Below are 20,832 nucleotides of genomic sequence, written 5' to 3' on the forward strand. Positions count from 1 at the left end.
ATATTTTATTGCGGTTTATGGCTATATTATTTTTGTCTTCGCGTACTGTTATATCAAGTATCATTTTAGTCAATTCAATTCGATCCACAATAAGTGCTTGCTTTACGATATCAAGAAGATATATTTTTTAATTTTTTTATCATTCCTCCGATATAGGATTTATATAATTTTCTAGTAAGTTTGAGGAAAGTTAAATGATCATCTAGATATAACCGGTAATTTAGTTACACAATCCCGTGACTAATTCTATTAGACGATTTTCTTAACGAAACCTTAAGTAACGACACTTATATTAGAACAGAACTCAAAAGTACCCCTCGATTCCTTTGACTTGTCATGTTTCTCTTTTACACGGTCCTTAAGGGAATATTCTATATTAATTAAAAAAGATAAATTGCCCTTATCTATTTATTTTATCTTAATTTGTTACTACTCTTGCTTTCACTAGGGCTGCATATCGGTCGGTTCGGTTCGGGTTTCAAAGTTATCGGTTCAACCTATCGGTTATCGGTTTGTAGACATGTTAAACCATTAAAGAACCGTTAAGATATCGGTTAATGGGTTATCGGTTAATCGGTTGTTGTTTGTTATCGGTTCGGTTATCGGGTTAACCGTTAAGATTTCAAGAACAAGGAACCCATCTTCAAAACTGAGCAAAAAATATTTCAACAACGAAGAACTTTTTTTGCTAGGAAGTGATTTCCCTAATTTCTCAACCCCAACAAACACCCCAAAATAGAGAAATACAAAAACACATAAACAAGAGTGAGAATTAAAAGCAATGTAGAAGAAGTAAAAAATAGTTTAGTAAGTTTACATTTTCAAGTCTTCATGGAGAGTTCTATAATGGGCTTTAGATGGACAAGTACGTTTGATTCAAATAACTCAAGACACAATCAGTCCAAATTGAAGCGTAATACAGTGGTTTCCCGATTTATCACTTCAACATCAAGCTCAAATTAGGGAAATAAGTTGCAAAAGACTTTTACCTGAAAGAAACAGATCTGAATCCAGTAAGGAATTGGCTTGTTTTGCCTTTGCTTCTTCGCTAATTTCTTCTTTATCATAAATGTCTTATGAGAAGGCATTTTCACAATTGGAGATCTCCTTTAGGCGATGAGCTCAGTTGTTGATTGAAACCCTAAGAATTAAGGCTAGGTTGAATTTTGTCGGGACTGGTTTTTTTTTTGGGGCTGTTCCTTTTGCTTTATGCTGTTTGCTTTTGCAGACCATTCATGTTTTCTATTGTCTTGTTTATTCTGTACTAGTGTATTACTATTAATAAAATATCCTCCACTAAGGTTTACTTAGTGGTTTCCAAAAACAAAAAAAACAAAAAAAAAAGGTTATCGGGTTATCGGTTCACCCGTTAACAAAAATGGCCAAACCGTGACCCGACCCAATAAGCCAATAACCACAGGGCACCACCCGATACCCGAATCAGTAATTCATTAACCCGAACCATTAACCCAATAACCCAATAATTAGTTCAGGTTATTGGTTTAACCGTTAATATGCACAGCCCTAGCTTTCACCACATTAATCTCTCTCAACATTCATTAGAATAAGCCTAAAAAGTGAAAAAATAATTTATTATATCTTGGTTGTTGTCTTGTTCGGGCGTAGTGGTCCCCCTTCGTCATAAGGGCATACTTTCTCACCACCTAATGATGATCAAATCACGATTATGGGGTTGCCCCGTTCTAATTCCATATGCAAGATAGAATGTTTTGGGCATTCTAATTTCTTCAAAGTAACTGCGATAGAGCCGTGGAGGCACGACCCGACCAATTAAGACCAGGACCTACAGCTGGCAGAAGGGACGAGACGACCGGTATGGCAGGCATTAAAGTTTGGGGAAATTTCATTAATGTACAATCTAACATACAAAATTACATTTGCGTAGCCATATTTTTAAATTACACCCGCATAGCCACTTTTTCACGGTATACAACATTATAAAACAATATACAACTTTATACACCTGCAGTAGACAATGTATCAACCTTATATAAAAGTGTATAATAATGTATAAGAGGTGTTTGTACACACTTTTACAATGGTATACAAGATTATACAAATTTATACAAGAGATGTAAAACACTTTTACACTGTATAGAAACTTATACAAGAGGTGCTTATACATATGAGGGGTTTATACATAATGTATAGAGGTGTTTTTACACACTTTTACATTGTTATACAGAATTGTATAAAAATTGATTTTGATCCCCTACGAATACACCCAAGACCATCTCGAAAAATAGCTAAGAAACATGTCATGGATACACCACAGTCATCTTGCTCCGTTAAAAAAAATCATAAAAATAGAGCATCTCCAGAACCCTGCTGATTCTTCCACCAAGCTAGACCAAAAAAACACCACAGAAGGCTCTCACCTCCGCAACAGCATAGAACATGATTTTAGCTAATTATGCACAACCTACAAATGACGGGAATGGGTTGCTTTTGAATGAACCAGAAATGGATATGTCCAGCTTTGACTTTCCCGCAATGGACAATGAGATGGGCATCTGAATACAAGGCGATCGTCGCCGACGATGATAATGACTAAGTCGGGTGAAAAATTAAAAATGGGCTAAAACGAGTAATTAACTTCCCAAGTTATCATAGGGTGTAAAGATTCCTTAGGGGTCGTTTGGTAGGAGGGATAGGATGGAATTGGATTATTAGTCCCATGGGATTGAAATTATCTCATGTTTGGTTGGTGGGATAGCTTCTTTGTTATCCCATCCAATCCCATTTATATGGGATAAAAGGTGAGATTAGTAATCCCTTTTAAAGTTTATCCCTATTCTTCTAAAGGTAATGTTCCTGAAAAATAGTGTTTAAATAAAGTTAGGTAAATTTCGAATCAACAATTGAATCTGTAAAATTCCAAGTGTGGTTGAACATGAGTGTGATACAGATAAACCCTAATCGTTACTTGTGCCCTAATTTATTCTAAGCAATTACTCCCCTTGCTCTCTCATGTGACAACATTTTCCTTTATTCCTTCTCCCAAAATAGTCCCACTACTTCTTCCTCGATAACCAAATCACACTTGATTTATGTTTACCGCAGCTCAGTGACTATAGTCAATAGCATAGGCAGTAGAAACAAAAGAAAGTTACCATCATATTTTTAACTTTACCCAATAAGACAAGAAGTAAAAATGAGGGATATTTTCTCTTAATAAAAAAATATAAGAAGCTAGCTGCTTTAGAGCCTGTTTGGATGGGCTTATGCCTATAAGCTGTTTGCAGCTTATAAGCTAAAAAAAATAAGTTGGGGTAGTCTAACTTATTTTTTTTTAGCTTATAAGCTGTTTTCAGCTTATAAGCTGCTTTAGATAAGCTAAGTCAAATGGACCCAATTATTTTTGTGAGCTTATTTTAAGCACAAAATGACTTTAAGCTGGCCAGCCAAACACTCAAAAAAGCTGAAAACAGCTTATAAGCAACTTATAAGCCAATCCAAACGGGCTCTTAATTAGGTTTCCCCTAAAAGTACGCCCTTCCTTAAACATACTCTCTCCGTTCACTTTTACTTGTCCATTATTTTCTTTATGAATTTTTATTTTTACTTATCAATTTTCACATATCAAGGTAAGATAAAAATAAAAAAAAACTGTTTTACCTTTAGCATTTATTACTCATTTCAAATTATTTTCCCAACTCCAATACGATTATACACCATTTAATAGAGGTATTGTCATAAAATAGCTTAATCATTGTTTTTTAAACAATGTGAAAAGTCAAAACGTGACAAGTAAAAGTGAACGGAGGGAGTACTGCGGTAATTTAAATGAATATTGACGTAGAGGATCAAATAAATCCGTAAAAAGAAAAATGTATTCAATGAGGCTTTAAGGGAAAATTATATCATAATTGGTTGCTTAAATACAATGCTCTCTCTTTTTATCTTTCACAATCTCCTAAGCTGCCTCCTTGTTGTGTCACTCCACTCTTTCTCCCTTTCCCTAGGGATTCTATTTCTGGAATAAATAAAATAAATATTAATTTAGAATCCATTTCGTGAAAACAATACATATATTAACCTTTTAAATATATACAGAACTTCTTGAAAATAAAGCAAAATAAATACTACAGTACTAACTTTGGGATAAGAAGCTGTAAACAAGCTATAGGACCTCAACAAATCCAAATTCGGTCCGTTATACAAGTCGAATTATGATAATAAGCTAAAAACTCAAATTTACCTAATAGGCTTAACCAAAAATTTTAGGTCGATGTGATTCAAATCTAAAAAACAACAATAACATACCCAGTTTAATTTCACAAGTGAGTTCTGGGCCAAATCAAATCTAATAAAGGATTTACATAATTATAGCAATACGTTTGATGATTAACATTTTGTACATGAAATGTAATATGTACAAATATATATCTTGACGATAAGGGTGTAATTAACTGACATGTTTGAAAACATTCTGAACAACTGTTTGTTCTCTTCCAGCAAGGAAAAGATCAAATCATTTTATTTTGCATGCATAAGTTAAGTATAATGTCTTAACACCACGTAAACATTGGCAGTTTCTTGCTAGGATGTAAGAGAACTAAACATTTCCATTTAAAGGGAGTTCTCAGAAAATTCTGCACAACTGTCAGTTCTCAAAGGAGAGAGACTATAATATTCATATGGTAAATTATTTAATCCCTGTATGAGGGTAATTTTGGGGGCAACGTTATACTAACTATTCTCTTCGTTTCATTTTATAAGACTATATTTAATTAGGTACCAAGTTTAAAAAGCAAATAGAACTTATATAATATACTTAGAGGATTGAGCTATATACATCGTCGGTGTGAGTAATTTTTATACAACCAGGTGAGTTTTACCTAGTATATCAGGTAACTTATCGCGTAACTTATCTTATTTATACGATTATAAATCTATTGCGTTTGACTAAGTATGATGTTTAAAAAGCGAATAGGCCTCCAAAGAATATTTACATGTAAACCTCTTTAAAATGTGGGATTCATAATCTTGAGAATAGAATATGTTACCTTATACAATTGATATAAATGACTTTGATTGTGTAAAAATTGCTATAGATGGCATAAGTAATTTAAACTCTTTACAGATAGCTGTGGCGCCCTAATCACCCTGTTCAATGAAAACTACATAAAGAAAACTGATATTTAAATGCAGCTACATTTCCTATTTAGTTTCTCAAAATGAGCTTCAATATTAAAGTAAAGAAGATAGCTCAAAAATCAAAATGATAGGCTATTTTGTTTAATTTTGTGCCACCATGTTCAGCACCAACACTAGTTCTAGTAGTGCCGCCCTATAGGGAGGAGGTATTCACTATTTCCGGCAAGAAAGTTTACGTAACTACTTTCTGTTGCAATATCAAGTCAGTGTTCCATAAAGATTACACAATAACTTTTTACTTCACATGCATGATATATATTTTCAAACTAGAGGTAGTGTGAATTTTAAGCATTCCTATAACTAAACTAGCACCTTTTTACATGCATGTTGTCTCCTATAGAGTAGACTAATTTCACTTCCACAATTTTGACTTTAACATTTTTGTGTGTGCCACTACCTCTGCAAAGTCCCATTTCTTGATTTTCACTGTTAGTTCATTTCAAAGGCTCAAAAAATGGAGAAGATGACAACAAGCCAGCATTTTGTCACCTATTTTTTCATTATTTTCTTCTTCTTTGTAGTATTAGTGAACTCTTTGTCCTCTGATGGACAAGCTTTGCTCTCTCTTCTCAAAGCAGCTGATAACCCTTATGCAAAATCATCATCATTTGTACTTTCTTCTTGGAATGCTTCAAGTTCAACTCCATGTTCTTGGCAAGGCATTTCTTGTTCTCCTCTACAAAGGGTTATTTCAGTTTCTCTTCCAAATACATTCCTCAATCTCTCTTATTTACCCTTTGAACTTTCTTCACTTTCATCCCTTCAGCTTCTCAATCTTTCTTCTACAAATACATCTGGTTCAATCCCTTCATCTTTTGGTTCATTTACACATCTTAGGCTTCTTGATCTTTCTTCCAACTCTCTTACAGGACCTATTCCTTCAGAACTTGGTAAACTCACCTCACTTCAGTTCCTTTTCTTGAATTCAAACAGATTGACTGGTAAAATCCCACAAGAATTAGCCAATCTTTCTTCACTAGAAATCCTCTGTCTCCAAGATAATCTCCTTAATGGGTCGATTCCTAAACAGTTATCCTCCTTGGTGTCACTTCAACAATTCAGGATCGGTGGAAATCCACAGTTATCTGGTGAAATACCTGCAGAATTAGGCCTACTTACAAATTTAACCATGTTTGGTGTCGCGGCCACTGGACTTTCCGGGGTTATTCCACACACATTTGGTAATCTAGTTAATCTTCAAACTCTGGCAGTTTATGATACTGAAGTTTTTGGTTCAATACCGCGAGAACTTGGGATGTGTTCAGAGCTGAGGAACTTGTATTTACACATGAATAAGCTTACTGGTCCAATCCCTCCACAGTTGGGAAAGTTACAAAAGCTTACTACTTTGCTTTTATGGGGAAATTCCCTTACTGGCCCTGTCCCGGCTGAGCTTTCGAATTGCTCATCCCTTGTGGTTCTTGATGTCTCTGCAAACGACTTGTCTGGTGAAATTCCGGGTGAGATAGGAAACCTAGAGGTACTTGAACAGCTTCACTTATCTGATAATGCACTTACTGGTGCTATTCCAATGCAGTTGAGTAATTGTAGCAGCTTAACAGCTCTTCAGTTGGATAAGAACCAATTATCAGGCACTATTCCCGAGGAAGTCGGTAAGTTGAAGTACTTACAGAGTTTTTTACTCTGGGGAAATTCGGTTTCAGGTACCATCCCAGCTGCTTTTGGAAACTGTACTGAACTGTATTCACTTGACCTCTCAAGGAACAATCTTACTGGTTCAATACCTGAAGAGATATTCAGTTTGAATAAGCTGAGTAGGTTGTTGCTTCTTGGAAATTCGTTAACAGGAAAATTGTCTCCGAGTGTGGGGAAATGTCAGTCTCTGGTAAGGTTGAGGCTTGGCGAAAACCAGTTTTCTGGACCAATACCGAAGGAGATAGGACAGCTGCAGAATCTTGTGTTTCTTGATTTATACATGAACAATTTCTCTGGTGAATTGCCTTCTGAAATTGATGACATTACGGTTCTTGAGCTGTTGGATGTGCATAACAATTACCTTACCGGGGAAATACCATCATCATTGGGAGAGCTCCTGAATTTAGAGCAGCTTGATCTCAGCGAAAACAGCTTCACCGGTGAGATTCCATGGAGTTTTGGTAATCTTAGTTACTTGAACAAACTTATTGTCAGCAATAATCTGCTTACTGGTCCAATACCAAAGTCATTTAGCAGCTTGCAGAAGTTAACTCTACTTGATTTGAGCTCTAACAGTTTATCTGGTGGAATTTCACCTGAGATTGGTTACATGACAGGCTTAACAATCAGTTTAGATTTGAGCTCAAACTGTTTCACAGGTGAACTCCCTGAGACGTTATCTGGATTGACACAGCTGCAATCTCTTGATATTTCTCATAATATGCTGAGCGGAAGGATCACAATTCTAAGCTTCTTGACCAGTCTCACTACTCTAAATGTATCGTATAATAATTTCTCGGGGCCTATTCCCGTAACACCCTCTTTTAGAACTCTAACATCAAACTCTTTTCTTGACAATTTACTCCTGTGTGAATCAATTGATGGTTCAACTTGTTCTTCACATATAACTAGACGGACCGGATTGAAGTCTGTAAAAGCCATAGTTTTGGTTGCAGTAATTGTGACTTTTGTAGCCATAGCAGTCGTGGCAACGTGGTGTATTTTGACAAGGAAGCATAGATATGAATTTGAGAAATCCCCAGGCATGTCAGCGTCTGCAATAGGGGCGGAAGATTTTTCTTATCCATGGACTTTCATCCCCTTCCAGAAACTCAGTTGCACCGTTGACAACATCTTGGAATGCCTGAAAGACGAAAACATTATTGGCAAAGGCTGTTCGGGAGTTGTTTATAGAGCAGAAATGCCAAATGGCGAGTTGATTGCAGTGAAGAAGCTCTGGAAAACAAAGAAAGAAGACGAACCAGTAGATTCTTTTGCTGCTGAGATTCAAATTCTCGGTCACATAAGGCATCGGAACATAGTGAAGCTCATTGGATATTGTTCAAACAAGAGTGTTAAGCTTCTTCTGTACAACTACATTTCAAACGGTAATCTTAACCAGCTCTTGCAAAGTAATAGGAACTTGGATTGGGAAATCAGGTACAAGATTGCTGTTGGATCAGCACAAGGACTTGCTTATCTTCACCATGACTGTGTGCCAGCAATTCTTCATAGAGATGTCAACTGCAACAACATACTCCTCGACTCCAAATTCGAGGCTTATTTAGCAGATTTTGGACTTGCAAAGCTAATGAATTCTCCAAATTATCACCAAGCTATGTCCAGAGTAGCAGGCTCTTATGGCTATATAGCTCCAGGCAAGTATCTTTCAACTTTTATTTCATCTTAACTTAAATGTTCTGCTGCCTTTAAAGGTCAATCTTTTTCATTTCTTTAATACATATGATGCTTTCTGTTGAATTGTGTGATCACCTCATCTAAAAGCTTAAGTTGTTAGAGAGGATACACTTCTCTTTACTTAATTATATCTTCAAAAAATGTGGCTCTGATTCTTGCCTAGCACGTGGAAACTCTTTATGATCATGGGTGGTGTTGAGACCATGTCGAATTGTGTGACCATCTCAATTAAAAGTTTAAGCTGTTAGAGATGGGAAACATGTATTTACTAAATTATATCAACAGTTTTGATATATAGGTCAAAACGAGAGTCACGATGTCATTTTGACCAAGCACATAGAAATTCATATGGGCAAACACTAAGACTTGAAACACCGACATCTGTCTATTTTTGATACCATGTTGAATTGTGTGACCATCTCATTCAAAAGTTAAAATTGTTATAGAGGTGTACTTTTATTTATTTAATTATATCTTTAGCAGTTTTCAGATATAGGTCAAAATGAGAGTCACAATGTCATAGCTCATAGTCAAATTTTGAAGTATAAGCTAAACAAGTCATCCCTTCATATATTTTGACACAAATTTTTATCTCATTGGTTGCAGAATATGGATACACAGTGAACATAACAGAAAAGAGCGATGTCTATAGTTATGGAGTGGTGCTGCTGGAAATATTGAGTGGACGTAGCGCGATTGAACCTCAGATTGGTGATGGACTACACATTGTCGAGTGGGTAAAGAAGAAGATGGGAAGCTTTGAACCAGCTGTTACAATTCTTGATTCCAAGCTACGGGGTTTACCGGATCAAATGGTGCAAGAAATGCTACAAACACTTGGAATAGCTATGTTCTGTGTGAATTCATCACCTACTGAAAGGCCAACTATGAAGGAAGTGGTGGCACTTTTAATGGAAGTGAAGAGCCCACCTGAAGAATCTGGAAAAACTTCTCAGCCTTTAATAAATCAGTCAACTCATAGTTGATTCTATTTTTGCTTATCTTTTTTTTTTTTTTTTTCTCCTCTTTTATTTTAGAGTTGTAGGCATTTATCTTCTTTGTTTCTAGGTAGAAAAAGGGTAAGCTAGTTTCCTGGGATAGGACATTGTTGGGATTCTTGTACAGTTTCAGAGATTGGATGTAGCTTAGTTGCCTCTTCATTTCTTCACTAATTTCTTATGCTGCAACATTTGCTTATGAATGATTACACTTGTTATTAAATAGTCTACGATTGGCAAGTGGAAATGAAAAGTTAGAACTTTATCCTAGAAAAAAACAGAGAAACTCAGGAACTAACTACCACACCATGCTCATGGAAATGGACTAATCAGTTAGGATGTCAGCAAAGCTGGCGCAATTCTTAGTTACATAAGATTTTCAATTAATGTCCCTTTCTTTCAAATGCTATAATTATTGAGTTGTAATTGTATAGAAAAGAAGTGGAGGATGAAAGATACAGCCTTACGGGTAGATTTTTACTGTGTGGAGGCAGCAATGTGACATAGAAGCTTCATTATTGCGCGAAGTGGCCTTCTCTTGGTGGAAAAGGAGCTCCAACAGATCGAGGTCAAAGTCCCGCCATATGTTGAAACTTATGATTCGAAGATCAAGTCAGAGACCACTACACATCTCGCAGAGTGGCTTGTCGGAGAAAAACTTATGATTCAAAGATCAAGTCAGAGACATCTTTCTATCTTTTTTTTTTTTTTTTTTTTTTTTTGGGGGGGGGGGGGGGGGGGGGGAGGGGTTTGGGGCTGTGGGGGGCGGTGTGGAGGAAGGGAATTACATGAAAAATAAGGCTTTATTAAGCTGTTCTTCTTTTCCACGAGGTCTTAGGTTGCAACAAGAAATTGTGCAGAAAGTGGCAAGAGCCACCTTGGCTCACCCATCCTTTTGGCAGAGATTTCTGGGTCTGATAACAGAGGGCGACTCCAATTTTAGACACGCTCTAAACAGTAACATGATTGGCATGGTGACAGAAAGAGATCAACAATGACATGTCATGAAGAATGGCTCTTGGCATTGCACAATTTGATGACAGAAAAATAAAAATAACTTACCGAAAATTTTACAAGAAAGAAAGGAAACAAAATTTAGTATACATGATCGAGCCCTAAGCGTGTTAAGCAGCCTTAACCCTTCCATTTTTACTCGATACTGAACTCCTGCCCCTGAATCCGACAACATTTAGTTTCGACGTGGATCTACTAGAGCTTCGGCTATCTACTTGTCTCTTCCCAGTGGAACTGCCGGTCTTCTTGGACACCTTAATAGCTATCTTAGGTTTTGATTTAGCTGGTCCTTTGCCAAACTTGGCTCCTGGAGATTTTTTTGGATCGATAGTCTTTCTGGTAACACTCGAGGATTTGCCTGTGGCAGCTTTAGTAGCTTTGCCTTTTGAATTTGAAACTTTCACTAACTTTTCGCGCTTGTCCTTCTGTTCAGTTATGCGAGACCTGGCATTGTCTCTTTTGATACCGTCTACTGAGAGAGACTCCAAGCTCTCATTCTTCTTTATGGCTTCCTCGATGCAATTGGCCAAAAGCAAGTCCCTTTTGGCAACCAAACTTGTTACTTTCCCTACCACATGCAAAAAGGTTGAGTTTAGCAGGCTTTAGATAGCGTGAACTGAAATAAATGCAAACCGAAAAAAATGGATAATCAGAATTTCAAACGTTCATATGTGAAATGGGAAGCGCATGCATCTTTCGAAAACCAAGCAAGCAAAGAAACATTATCAAAATCACCGAGGGGGAGCTGTATAATTTCCTCAAGATGAAAATAATATGGACAAATCAGGACTCATTTCTGGATTTTCTTAACTTTTGAAGCATCCGGAAAATTTCTGTTAGCATAATACGATTGAGTCCATTTTGTGGAAAGCCATGTTTTTGTGCAGGTTATTCACTTTTTTATACAACTCGCATACCAGGATTTTCCCAAATTATATTCGATGAATAATTACCTCGTCAAAAAGATATTCTCAGCTAAATGAAAACAGCTATGTAAGATTATTAAAGCTGCAAATCTAGTTTATGAAACAAGACAACGTGCTCTGCATTCATAGCACCAGAAAAAAATTGTCTAGTGAAGGACTAAATTCAACTAGGAAAACTCTTTTTATCATGATTCATGCAAACCAACCTTTGGCACCCATACGAGCAGTCCTTCCAGTGCGATGAAGATAATCAACCTAAAATAGTCAAAGGAAAAGGATAAGGATTTATACATAAAAAGAACTGGTGTTAGCTTGTATTGGCAATGCCGAAGCTGGTGCTTACAGAATTCTTGGGGAAATCAAACATGATAACATGATCAACATCCAAGTCCAGTCCTCTAGCAGCCAAGTCTGTGCAGACTAAAGTGGGACAATCTCCTTCGTCGCTCTTAAACTTTGCAAGGTTTTCAACTCTGCAGAAGAAAAGTGTTACCAATGAAGGGCAAAAGCGTAGCATCTAAAACTTATTACAGAGTTATGGACATTTCTATCTATCTTGACTTTCTAACATCTTGGAACTTTTCACCTAAGAAATAAATAGTTCATGATCTTTGACTCCAGCAAGTTTTCCCCTTAGTAGAAAAGTTTTGAGTAGCAAATTGAGCTTAGTTTTGGTTATTTCCCTCTTTTTTTGGAGGAAAAAGCCACAAACAGTGGCAAAAGAGAGCACAACGGAATAGTGTAAAAATAAAGAATTAACAAAAAAAAAATCATTTTGATCAAAAAAATAAATAATAATAAAGAGTTTACAAACAAGATATGTTATTCTTATGTTGATCAAGAGGAGGAATGTCTGATAACCAATCAAGCTAAATTCAGAAATTCATATCTTCCCCCTATAAATGAAGAGTAGGGAAAGAGAGTCAATGTAATAGAACAGGCAATGTGTTGCCTGTTGCAGGAATGTTATTAAACTTCTATCTTCTTACCTTTGCTCTGCTGGAACTTCCCCATGGTAGTTAACAGTAGAAATTTGGGTTTCATTAAGAAAGTGATCCACAGCACGACTGGAATTCAACGTGTTACAGAATACCATCACTCTATTTCCCTTTGCTAAACTTGGCTCAAGAACCTGGAAATTACATAACGTATCTGATTTATATATTGTGAACTACAATAAGCACAATAATATGCAAAATTTAGTTTGTTCTTTTGTGAACAACTTGTATAGTGCCACCCCATGGCAAGAATTCACACTGGCATATGCAACTATGACTGCTGAGTGTTGAGTGCTATACGTATGCCACTAAAGCCAATAGACGACAACAAGAGCAGTGCAATTAGTTCTTAAAATCTTAATTATTTATACTTCCGCAGATTGACCAAAATTTTTAAATTAACCCCGTAGAACTTTAACAATCACAGCAGAGTTTCTTCATTAAATGTGTGACACAGTCTGTCAACTAGATTTATACTTGGGTTTCATTTAGATTTATATTTTTCTGTTGCTTCTCCCAAAAATACAGACATCACATCAAACTGTACATACACACTCGTAAACATGCCTGCATGACAGAAACAAGTACAAAAACAGTGTGACACCTGAAGCAACGCCTCCATCTTGTTCTCAGAACCTGACAGCTTGATGAAGTCATGACGAGCATTAGCAATTTTCTTATGTAATGAAGACGTACGTAAATGCTCAATCCCTTGAAATTCCTCGTCAACCAGCTTTTGAACTGCCTGCAAGGCATAAAAATATCAACTGAACCCCCTCCAAGTAGACAATGTGCAAATTGAATATTTGAAAATGCGTAAGATTGAGATAAATCACATGCAAATAACGCTACATCACCAGAATAATTTTGATGACAAGCCACTCACCTAGAAACCTTAGTACTCCCTCCGGTTCACAATAAGCGTCCACTTAGCTTTTTTATTTGGGTTCAAAATAAGTGTCCACTTACATAATCAAGAAGCAATTAATCATTTCTTTCCAAATTTACCCCTATTATATTACAACAACATACCCAGTGTAATCCCACAAGTGGGGTCTGGGGAGGGTAGAGTGTACGCAGACCTTACCCAAAGATTGTTTCCAATAAGAAACTCTATTAAGTAGGTAGATTTTAATTAAAGGGTAATTTAGTCAAAATACCTTTTTTCCCTAGGAATTAGTATTTTCTTAAGAGGTGTCCTAGAGGTTAAGTGGACACTTATTTTGAACCGGAAGGAGTAGTTAATACAGGATCTTAATCAATTAGAGTGACATAATACAATGACAGCACTGCTTTTAGCTATACGAGCTGAAATTCTCCTTGTCTTGCTCTTGCACATGAAATAATAATTCAAACAAAACTTTTCATCCTAGTCATAACTGTTTTATTGCTCTTGCAGAGCATATAAATATCCTTCACAAATCCAGATTATCCAGTGATAGAAGGATAATTATATATCAATTTTGAACATGCATTCGTAGTTGAAATTTATGGGACAAAGCTCTATCCATTGTTTTGACAAAGCTCTATCCATTGTTTTCCCCATCTATCCTTCCCTTTGTTATCTTTAACTTCTTGAAATTTTTTAACAGAGTTCATTAATACACTCAGAAGGTGCACGTACATTAATCTCTTGGCAAATCTAAAAGGTCTAAAGATGCCACCACGTTCCACTTTTGTCAATCAGATTAAACAAATATCACCATTGGTCTTGTCAAAAAAAAAAAAAAAAAGACTCATTAGCAATTATTAGGCCCATTAGTTTATGTAGCAAACACTTCTAATTTTTTCTCTTTTTCTTTTAGGGGTTTGCTGGATGGCCCTTTGCTACCACAGCTGCATCATGTATGGTGGAAACCCAACCTCCCATGGAGCATATACTGCAGCAATCGACAACTACAAAAACAAGTTCTCTTTTCTCGCTCTTTTTTTTTTTTTTTTTTGAACAGTTAACATTTCTATTATGAACAAAGAAATACACCAATAGTGTACTTCAGTAGTAATTACAAGTAGTAGTCACAAAAGCAAAACCTACCACCTATTCCTTCATAAGCTACCTAAAATCTTAGCTATGTCCTCTGCCTCCTGAGGGAGTTCATGAATACACAAAAAATAGAAAAACACTAGACAGTTCATTAGTAACTTCTGGAAAGTGATACTTTTATTTTCAAAACATCTCTGATACTTTTATTTTCAAAACATCTCTGATTCCTCTCCTTCCACATTGTCCACCAGATGCAGGCCGGGAAAAGTTTTTATTTTATAAATAAGACAAAATTAAAGACTCCCCTTTTCTTTTTTCCCTTTGATAGTTCATGAGTAATAAAAACTACCTCTTCGCACCCAAGGGTGTGGCTTAGTGGTCAATGATGAGGGTTGAGAACCATGAGATCTCAGGTTAAAATCTCAGCAGAGGCAAAAACACTAGGTGATTTTCTCCCTCTGTCCAAGCCTTAGTAGACAGAGTTCTCCAGGTGGGATGTAGCAGAGGTTGTTTCCGATCAAGGGCTAAACTTCAACCAAAGCTATCAAGATACATTTTTGAAGACAAAAGCATGGGAGACATTTCGGCGAAAGCAACCATCAGTTTAAAGTAAAAAATTATTTAGTCTTTCACAACCCACTTGACATACCTTTGTCATTGTTGCCGTCACCAACACAGTTTGAAATCCTTCATCACCAGTCTTCGAAGCACGGTTTTTCAATGGTGCAAGAAATTTTCGTATATCGGGACCAAAACCACGATCAAACATGGTATCAGCCTCATCCAAGACCTATCCAGAGATTGTCACAGTTAGATACATGGGAAAAGAAAGAAAGAAAAAAAAAAGTACCCTATAGGGAAAACAAAAACAATTACCAAGTATCTGATGTCACCATAAACCATGTTTCCCTCTTCAATATGTTGTAGAAGCCTCCCTGGAGTCCCCACAATCATGTCAATTGGGCTTGCCAAAGAATCTTCTTGAGGTCTCAAACGGCCGCCACCACTAACCATGGTAGATCTGAATCGAGCATGATGACTGATAGATTTTGCCACACGAAAAACCTGCAGTGTCGATTGCATTCTGTTAGCCAGATGAGTCCTCTCAGTTTTAAGTAAACTCTTCGTTTCATTAATAGAAAACAAACCTGCTCACAGAGCTCCCTAGTAGGGCACAACACAACAGCTCGGGGGCGCCTAGGCTTCATGAGCATACCATCCAATTCCTCGTCTCGTCTCAACAACTGAAATATCAAACATCATATGTCAAATCAAGCTAAAAAGAAATGCAAAACTATGAATAAGAGTTAACCTACTAATCAGCTCTAATATGACGTTACACGAAGACATGAGCGTTTATATAATGGTTCACTAGTACCTCAACCAATGAAGTTTATGCTACTTAAAACCGTTAAATTCTTCAAACCTACAAAGGCACGATATTTCATAGCTACAAAAAAATTGTCAGGTTGAATACTTCATTTTTATGCAACGCCAAGAGAAGTAGGATTAGAAGTTGGATTGAATTCCTAAGGTGAGCATTATTTTGTGACAAATCTTTTTAAGCTAAAGCGACAGTTAAAATGGGACAAAGGGAGTAGTACTCAATAACTAACAACACATACAAGCCATTATCCATGATCAAACAACCAATGTGAGTGCAAACAAGTAGTAAACCCAATTCCTCAAAACTCTTGGTTTTCCCTTAAAGTTGTAATCTTTTACTAAATGGGGTTGCTAATTACCTAGGATTATTCTTGGTTTTCCCTTAAAGTTGTAATCTTTTTACCCTTTTAAGCTAACGCGACAGTTAAAATGGAACGGAGGGAGTATTACTCAATAACTAACAACAAATACAAGCCATAATCCATGATCAAACAACCAATGTAAGCTCAAACAGTAATTAAAACTGACAAAACCAAAACTTCACCTGAACAATAGGCAACATGTAAGCAAGAGTCTTCCCGGAACCCGTATGTGAACCCAAAACCACACTTTTCCCTTCAATGACAGCAGGTATACCAATACTCTGAATCTCAGTTGGTTCAGTAATACCCATTTCACCTAATGCCCCCATAACCTCTTCACTCAAACCCAACTCCTCAAAACTCGACGCCACCACCTTTTTCTTACCCTTTTTAGTAACCCCATCATCATCAACCACAACCTTAAATGCTTGTTTCTTGGGTTCTAAAGTGGGGTTTGGGGATTCTTTAAGATGTCTAACTCTAAGTCTTTCTAAAAGAATTGAATGTTTAAGGGGTTGAAGTGCTTCTTCAGTTGTTGTAGAACAAAGGGGTCTAAACCCTAGATAAACCCTACTATGGGGTTTAGGAAGGAGTGGATAAAGAGGTTTTTTGGTTAAGAGGAAATGCGAAGAGAAGAGAGAGAAACGAAGTGAAGAACAAGTGGATGAAGTGAGAGAGAGGTTTAGCAGAGCTCTTCCTGTTCCTCCCATTTTGGGATTCTTGTTTGATGATTGAAATGGAGTGCAATGGGGAAAGCCTCAGTTCTGATAATGGAACCTAAAAGAAATCTAAAAATAGAAAGCAACAGGAAAATGTTTTTTCCTTGTAATACAAGGCTAAATATCTCTTTTTTTTAATTTTTTTTTATTGTTATGTAGATAGGGAAGGGGAAACGCGAGAGGGGAAGGAACCAACCAACTGAGCTATTAAATCTCTTCCGAGGCTAAATATCTCTGTTTTTGGTTAAAGGAAAAAATATTGTTGAGAAAATGAAAAATATGGTCCATGTGGGTTCAAAATAATCCCTTAAGTATCAATTGAACAGTTTAGGTCCCTTATTTTTGTCAAAAATGGTGTCCAATAAATATTTATCAAATATTGATTGTTAAATTTAATTGAAATTGGGAGAAATAAGCAAACCTAAAGCAGCAAAAAATTTCGTCAAAATTCAAGAAACTGCAACATAAAACTACACAAATACAAAAAACAATAGACGAATAATAGTAGAAATCGCATATCAAAAAATTACACCAGACTCTTGAAATCGACAAAAATGTTATCCGTATATATATTGTACATTGTTCAATGATGTAATCATTGCTATAGGCTGATTCTACTGATTACGGATGACTTTCCCAACATCAAAACAAAGAGAGGGCCGTACATAGCCGAAAAGGTAACACTCTTTCACTATATTTTCTGGTAACTGTGAAGTCTAACACGAAAGCAATTGAAAATAAGTCAACCTTCTTTTAATAATGATCACGCAAATGTGTATTACTACCAGGGTGTGGTGGGATGGATGAAATCTTTGGTAGAGAGAGCGCGAGCTCTAGGCTTTACGCAGTACGAATCTGAATTAGTTGAGCCACTAAGTTCCGAATATCATATGTTTATATCAATAAAGAAAACATTAATGTGTATTACCTTTCAACCCGCTTTTAATAATGACCACGCGAATGTGATTCGACTTGTTTTTATTATTCATTTTACTCTTAACTCTGTGAAGCTTTTCTATTTGCAATGGGCTTTTCCTACTCTTCTACCGGTGATGATTGTGTCTTTTGGGTGAAGTTGTCGTCAATCTTTGCGATAACTGCTCAAACCATGTCTATGCCGGTCGTTGTAGGAAATATCACGCTTTCTGGTATATGACGTTTCGTACATGATAAATAGTTCTATGAATCATTGGTGGATCTAAGCAGATTTTCCATCAGATGATTACTACGACTACATCGTCGTTGTTACACACATTTGACCAACTCGTATGGTTCAACAGCTCCGCCAAAACTCTATTATTGAAGCAAAGCATAGTGCGCTGTAGACGCTGAACGAGAAACGTCTAGTCTTTCCTTCGAACTGGATATAGGCTGGAAGAGTGCCGTTCATTCTTAACAAGTTCTGCAGGCCATTAAGAGGAAAAATAAAGACCCCATCACCACTTTTAGGCTTCCTCCCTAGGGGATGTACTTCTTCTGGTTTGAAATAGAGGTCACCCTTTTTGGATTGAACGTAGCCATTTGGCCATAGTTAGTTTAAACCTTGCACCCTTCGCCAGAAAGAACGGATCAAGAAATGGCGGTTCAATCACTGTGGCTCCTACAGCAAATAAACCAGCAATGAAGAACAATGGCAGTTAGAATTACAACTCATATAACACAAGGAGAAACAAAACCTTTTTTGCGTTCATATAAACTCTAACCACCCATGGGGGAATAATCGCAAAATCACATTCTTTATCTGAGCAACCTGCCATTGCGAGTACTGAATTTGGCTGAGATTCACACCTCCAATAGCTGAATACAAAAAGATGAGAGCTTCTTCTAAAACAACATTGAAGAAATGTGGAGAACATATTCGATCTTAATGCAGTGGGTACACAAGAATGCCTATGACCTAACACTGATGATACGGTTACACAAATATTAGGGAACAATATGGATTATGACACACTTTATCCAGTCGCTTTATCCAACTTAGCATGCACGACCACCTCTCTGCTCTGTCTCTGAAACTGCCGCTGGAATGCCGTGGAAGTATCTGAAAACAACAGCAAAAAAGAGTGTGTTTTTAGTCTTCTAGCACCCAAGATGCACTATGTTAATGCAGAGAGAAGGGTAGGATAGGAATTAAATAACCGTAACTAGAAGAGAGAGGTGTTAATGACAGGAAGGCAAACTAGGTTAATTTCATTGGCAGAACAAGACTCAAGTGGTTGAGGTAATCGAAATAACTCCATCCACCTTGATTTGGCAGTCCTCTTGGTCCTCTTTAGCATCATGGTTGAACACCCAAACACTCACTTCCTTAGAATCATCTCGAGCTTCTTCCACACATTAGTTTGTAAAAGACAACATGAATAGAATAGCAGGAAAATACAACCATCATTTCCCGTCCTGTTTCTTTTTACAGGAATTTCTTGCTGCAATTTTCTCCATATTTATTGAAGCTTTCTTATAATACCAATATTCCATATTGTTAACCATCGAACCTAGTTAATTGAAATTAAGGTCCAAAACTCAGCCTTAGAAACTATATATTCTATCGCTTTGTCGTCCAAGATCCAAGCATGACAGCAAGCTGTCAAAGTTTACTCAGCTGCATTATACCAGGGTAGATACTAGATATATTGATATCAGCTTGTAATGGGTATTTGTAGCACACCGAATGTTGTTTCAGATGTAGGATCACTTGGTCTAATATCAAGTCGTGTAGCTTATTTTTATATTCGCCATTTTGATCCGCGCTTAGGGCATCTTAAATGGTACCAAACTTGTCTAAGATGCATGTTAAGGGATCTTTTACTGGGTTGGGAAGTTGTAGGATTTGAAAAAGAAATAGATATAGGATGCAAATATACTCGCGAAGCAATTAAAACCAAGAAATGAGACCTGAAATAGCGTAAGATCATTACACGTGCCAATGCAGTGGAAGTAAAACTAAGGGAAGGAGGGATAAAAGGATCTAAAACCTAAATTAGATCCTTGCATTAATCCCAGCAAGATAGATTCAAGTTTGGTGCACAGATAGCAACAAATAACAATCATGAGTTCATTTGGTTTCGTAACGTCACCTCCTTAACAAAGCTCTTTAACCTCCTATACTATTTATGGGTTACATCTATTTAAATTCCATAAACATCTAGAATTTTTCATCAACTGTGCCATAAAATTTGCCAAACCATTAGCCAGTAAGTTCAAAGAAGTGGAAATTCCTATACACGGCACACAGAAGAAGACCCACTTGTGCATCAAACAACTCAGTGTTGTACACTGAATGTCTTAATAGGATCTACCTTCAGATACATTGGATCACTAGAAAGCACCTTGTAATATAGCCAAAAATATTCCAAGCACATCAGAATCTTACCTGTTTTTACATGCTAACAGCATGTTTATGCAGAAAATATTGACTAGATCCAGCACTGCGCTTATTCTGAAGGTCTAAAGCCCAAATTATCACCAACTCTGAATAAATAGAAATGTCATATCCATCTTATATTCAGGGGGATCCTAGAAGCAATGCGCTTCCATTTCTACGCTCGTTCCATCATAATTCAGCAACATTTGTGCGGAAATATACTAAATCAGCCAGAGAGAGCAGGAAAATGAGCAACAGCGACAATGGTTCATATATACTAGAGTCACTAGGCAATATTTTTAGGAAAGGCTAAGGAAGTTGTGGTACAGTTTATTCAGCTGTCTGACATGAATAAAATTCCAATCAGCATAAGCGCCAGTTCAACCTCCTGTGCTTCAGCCTGACAAAGAGTAGAACCAGATTAGTCTTCACTGACACAAGACTAATCCACACAGGTTCTTTTTTATAACCGACAAAACCCCGAAGGCTTCCGCACGGTTTGAAACTCAATGGATAATAGGTCTATCCATTTACCCTTCTCCACTTAAA

At 36.7% G+C, this 20,832-nt stretch overlaps 2 protein-coding genes across 2 annotated transcripts; one reads left to right on the forward strand and one right to left on the reverse strand.

Moving 5' to 3' along the window:
• Positions 1–5,635: 5,635 nt before the first annotated feature.
• On the forward strand, positions 5,636–10,221 carry LOC132601794 (LRR receptor-like serine/threonine-protein kinase RGI5). Its single transcript, XM_060314858.1, has 2 exons — positions 5,636–8,480; positions 9,142–10,221. The coding sequence occupies exons 1-2, from the start codon at positions 5,636–5,638 to the stop codon at positions 9,519–9,521; spliced, it is 3,225 nt and encodes a 1,074-aa protein (XP_060170841.1). The 3' UTR covers positions 9,522–10,221.
• A 284-nt stretch (positions 10,222–10,505) lies between these two features.
• LOC132603907 (DEAD-box ATP-dependent RNA helicase 39) lies at positions 10,506–17,009 on the reverse strand. The gene is made up of 9 exons (XM_060317206.1): positions 16,386–17,009; positions 15,604–15,699; positions 15,332–15,520; positions 15,105–15,245; positions 13,076–13,216; positions 12,463–12,605; positions 11,817–11,946; positions 11,680–11,728; positions 10,506–11,115 (listed from the first exon to the last, which is right to left on the reverse strand). Exons 1-9 carry the CDS (start codon positions 16,911–16,913, stop codon positions 10,658–10,660), a joined length of 1,875 nt encoding a protein of 624 aa, XP_060173189.1. The 5' UTR covers positions 16,914–17,009; the 3' UTR covers positions 10,506–10,657.
• Positions 17,010–20,832: the final 3,823 nt, after the last annotated feature.

This window comes from Lycium barbarum, chromosome 7 (genome assembly GCF_019175385.1).
Source record: "Lycium barbarum isolate Lr01 chromosome 7, ASM1917538v2, whole genome shotgun sequence".
Classification (NCBI taxonomy): domain Eukaryota; kingdom Viridiplantae; phylum Streptophyta; class Magnoliopsida; order Solanales; family Solanaceae; genus Lycium; species Lycium barbarum.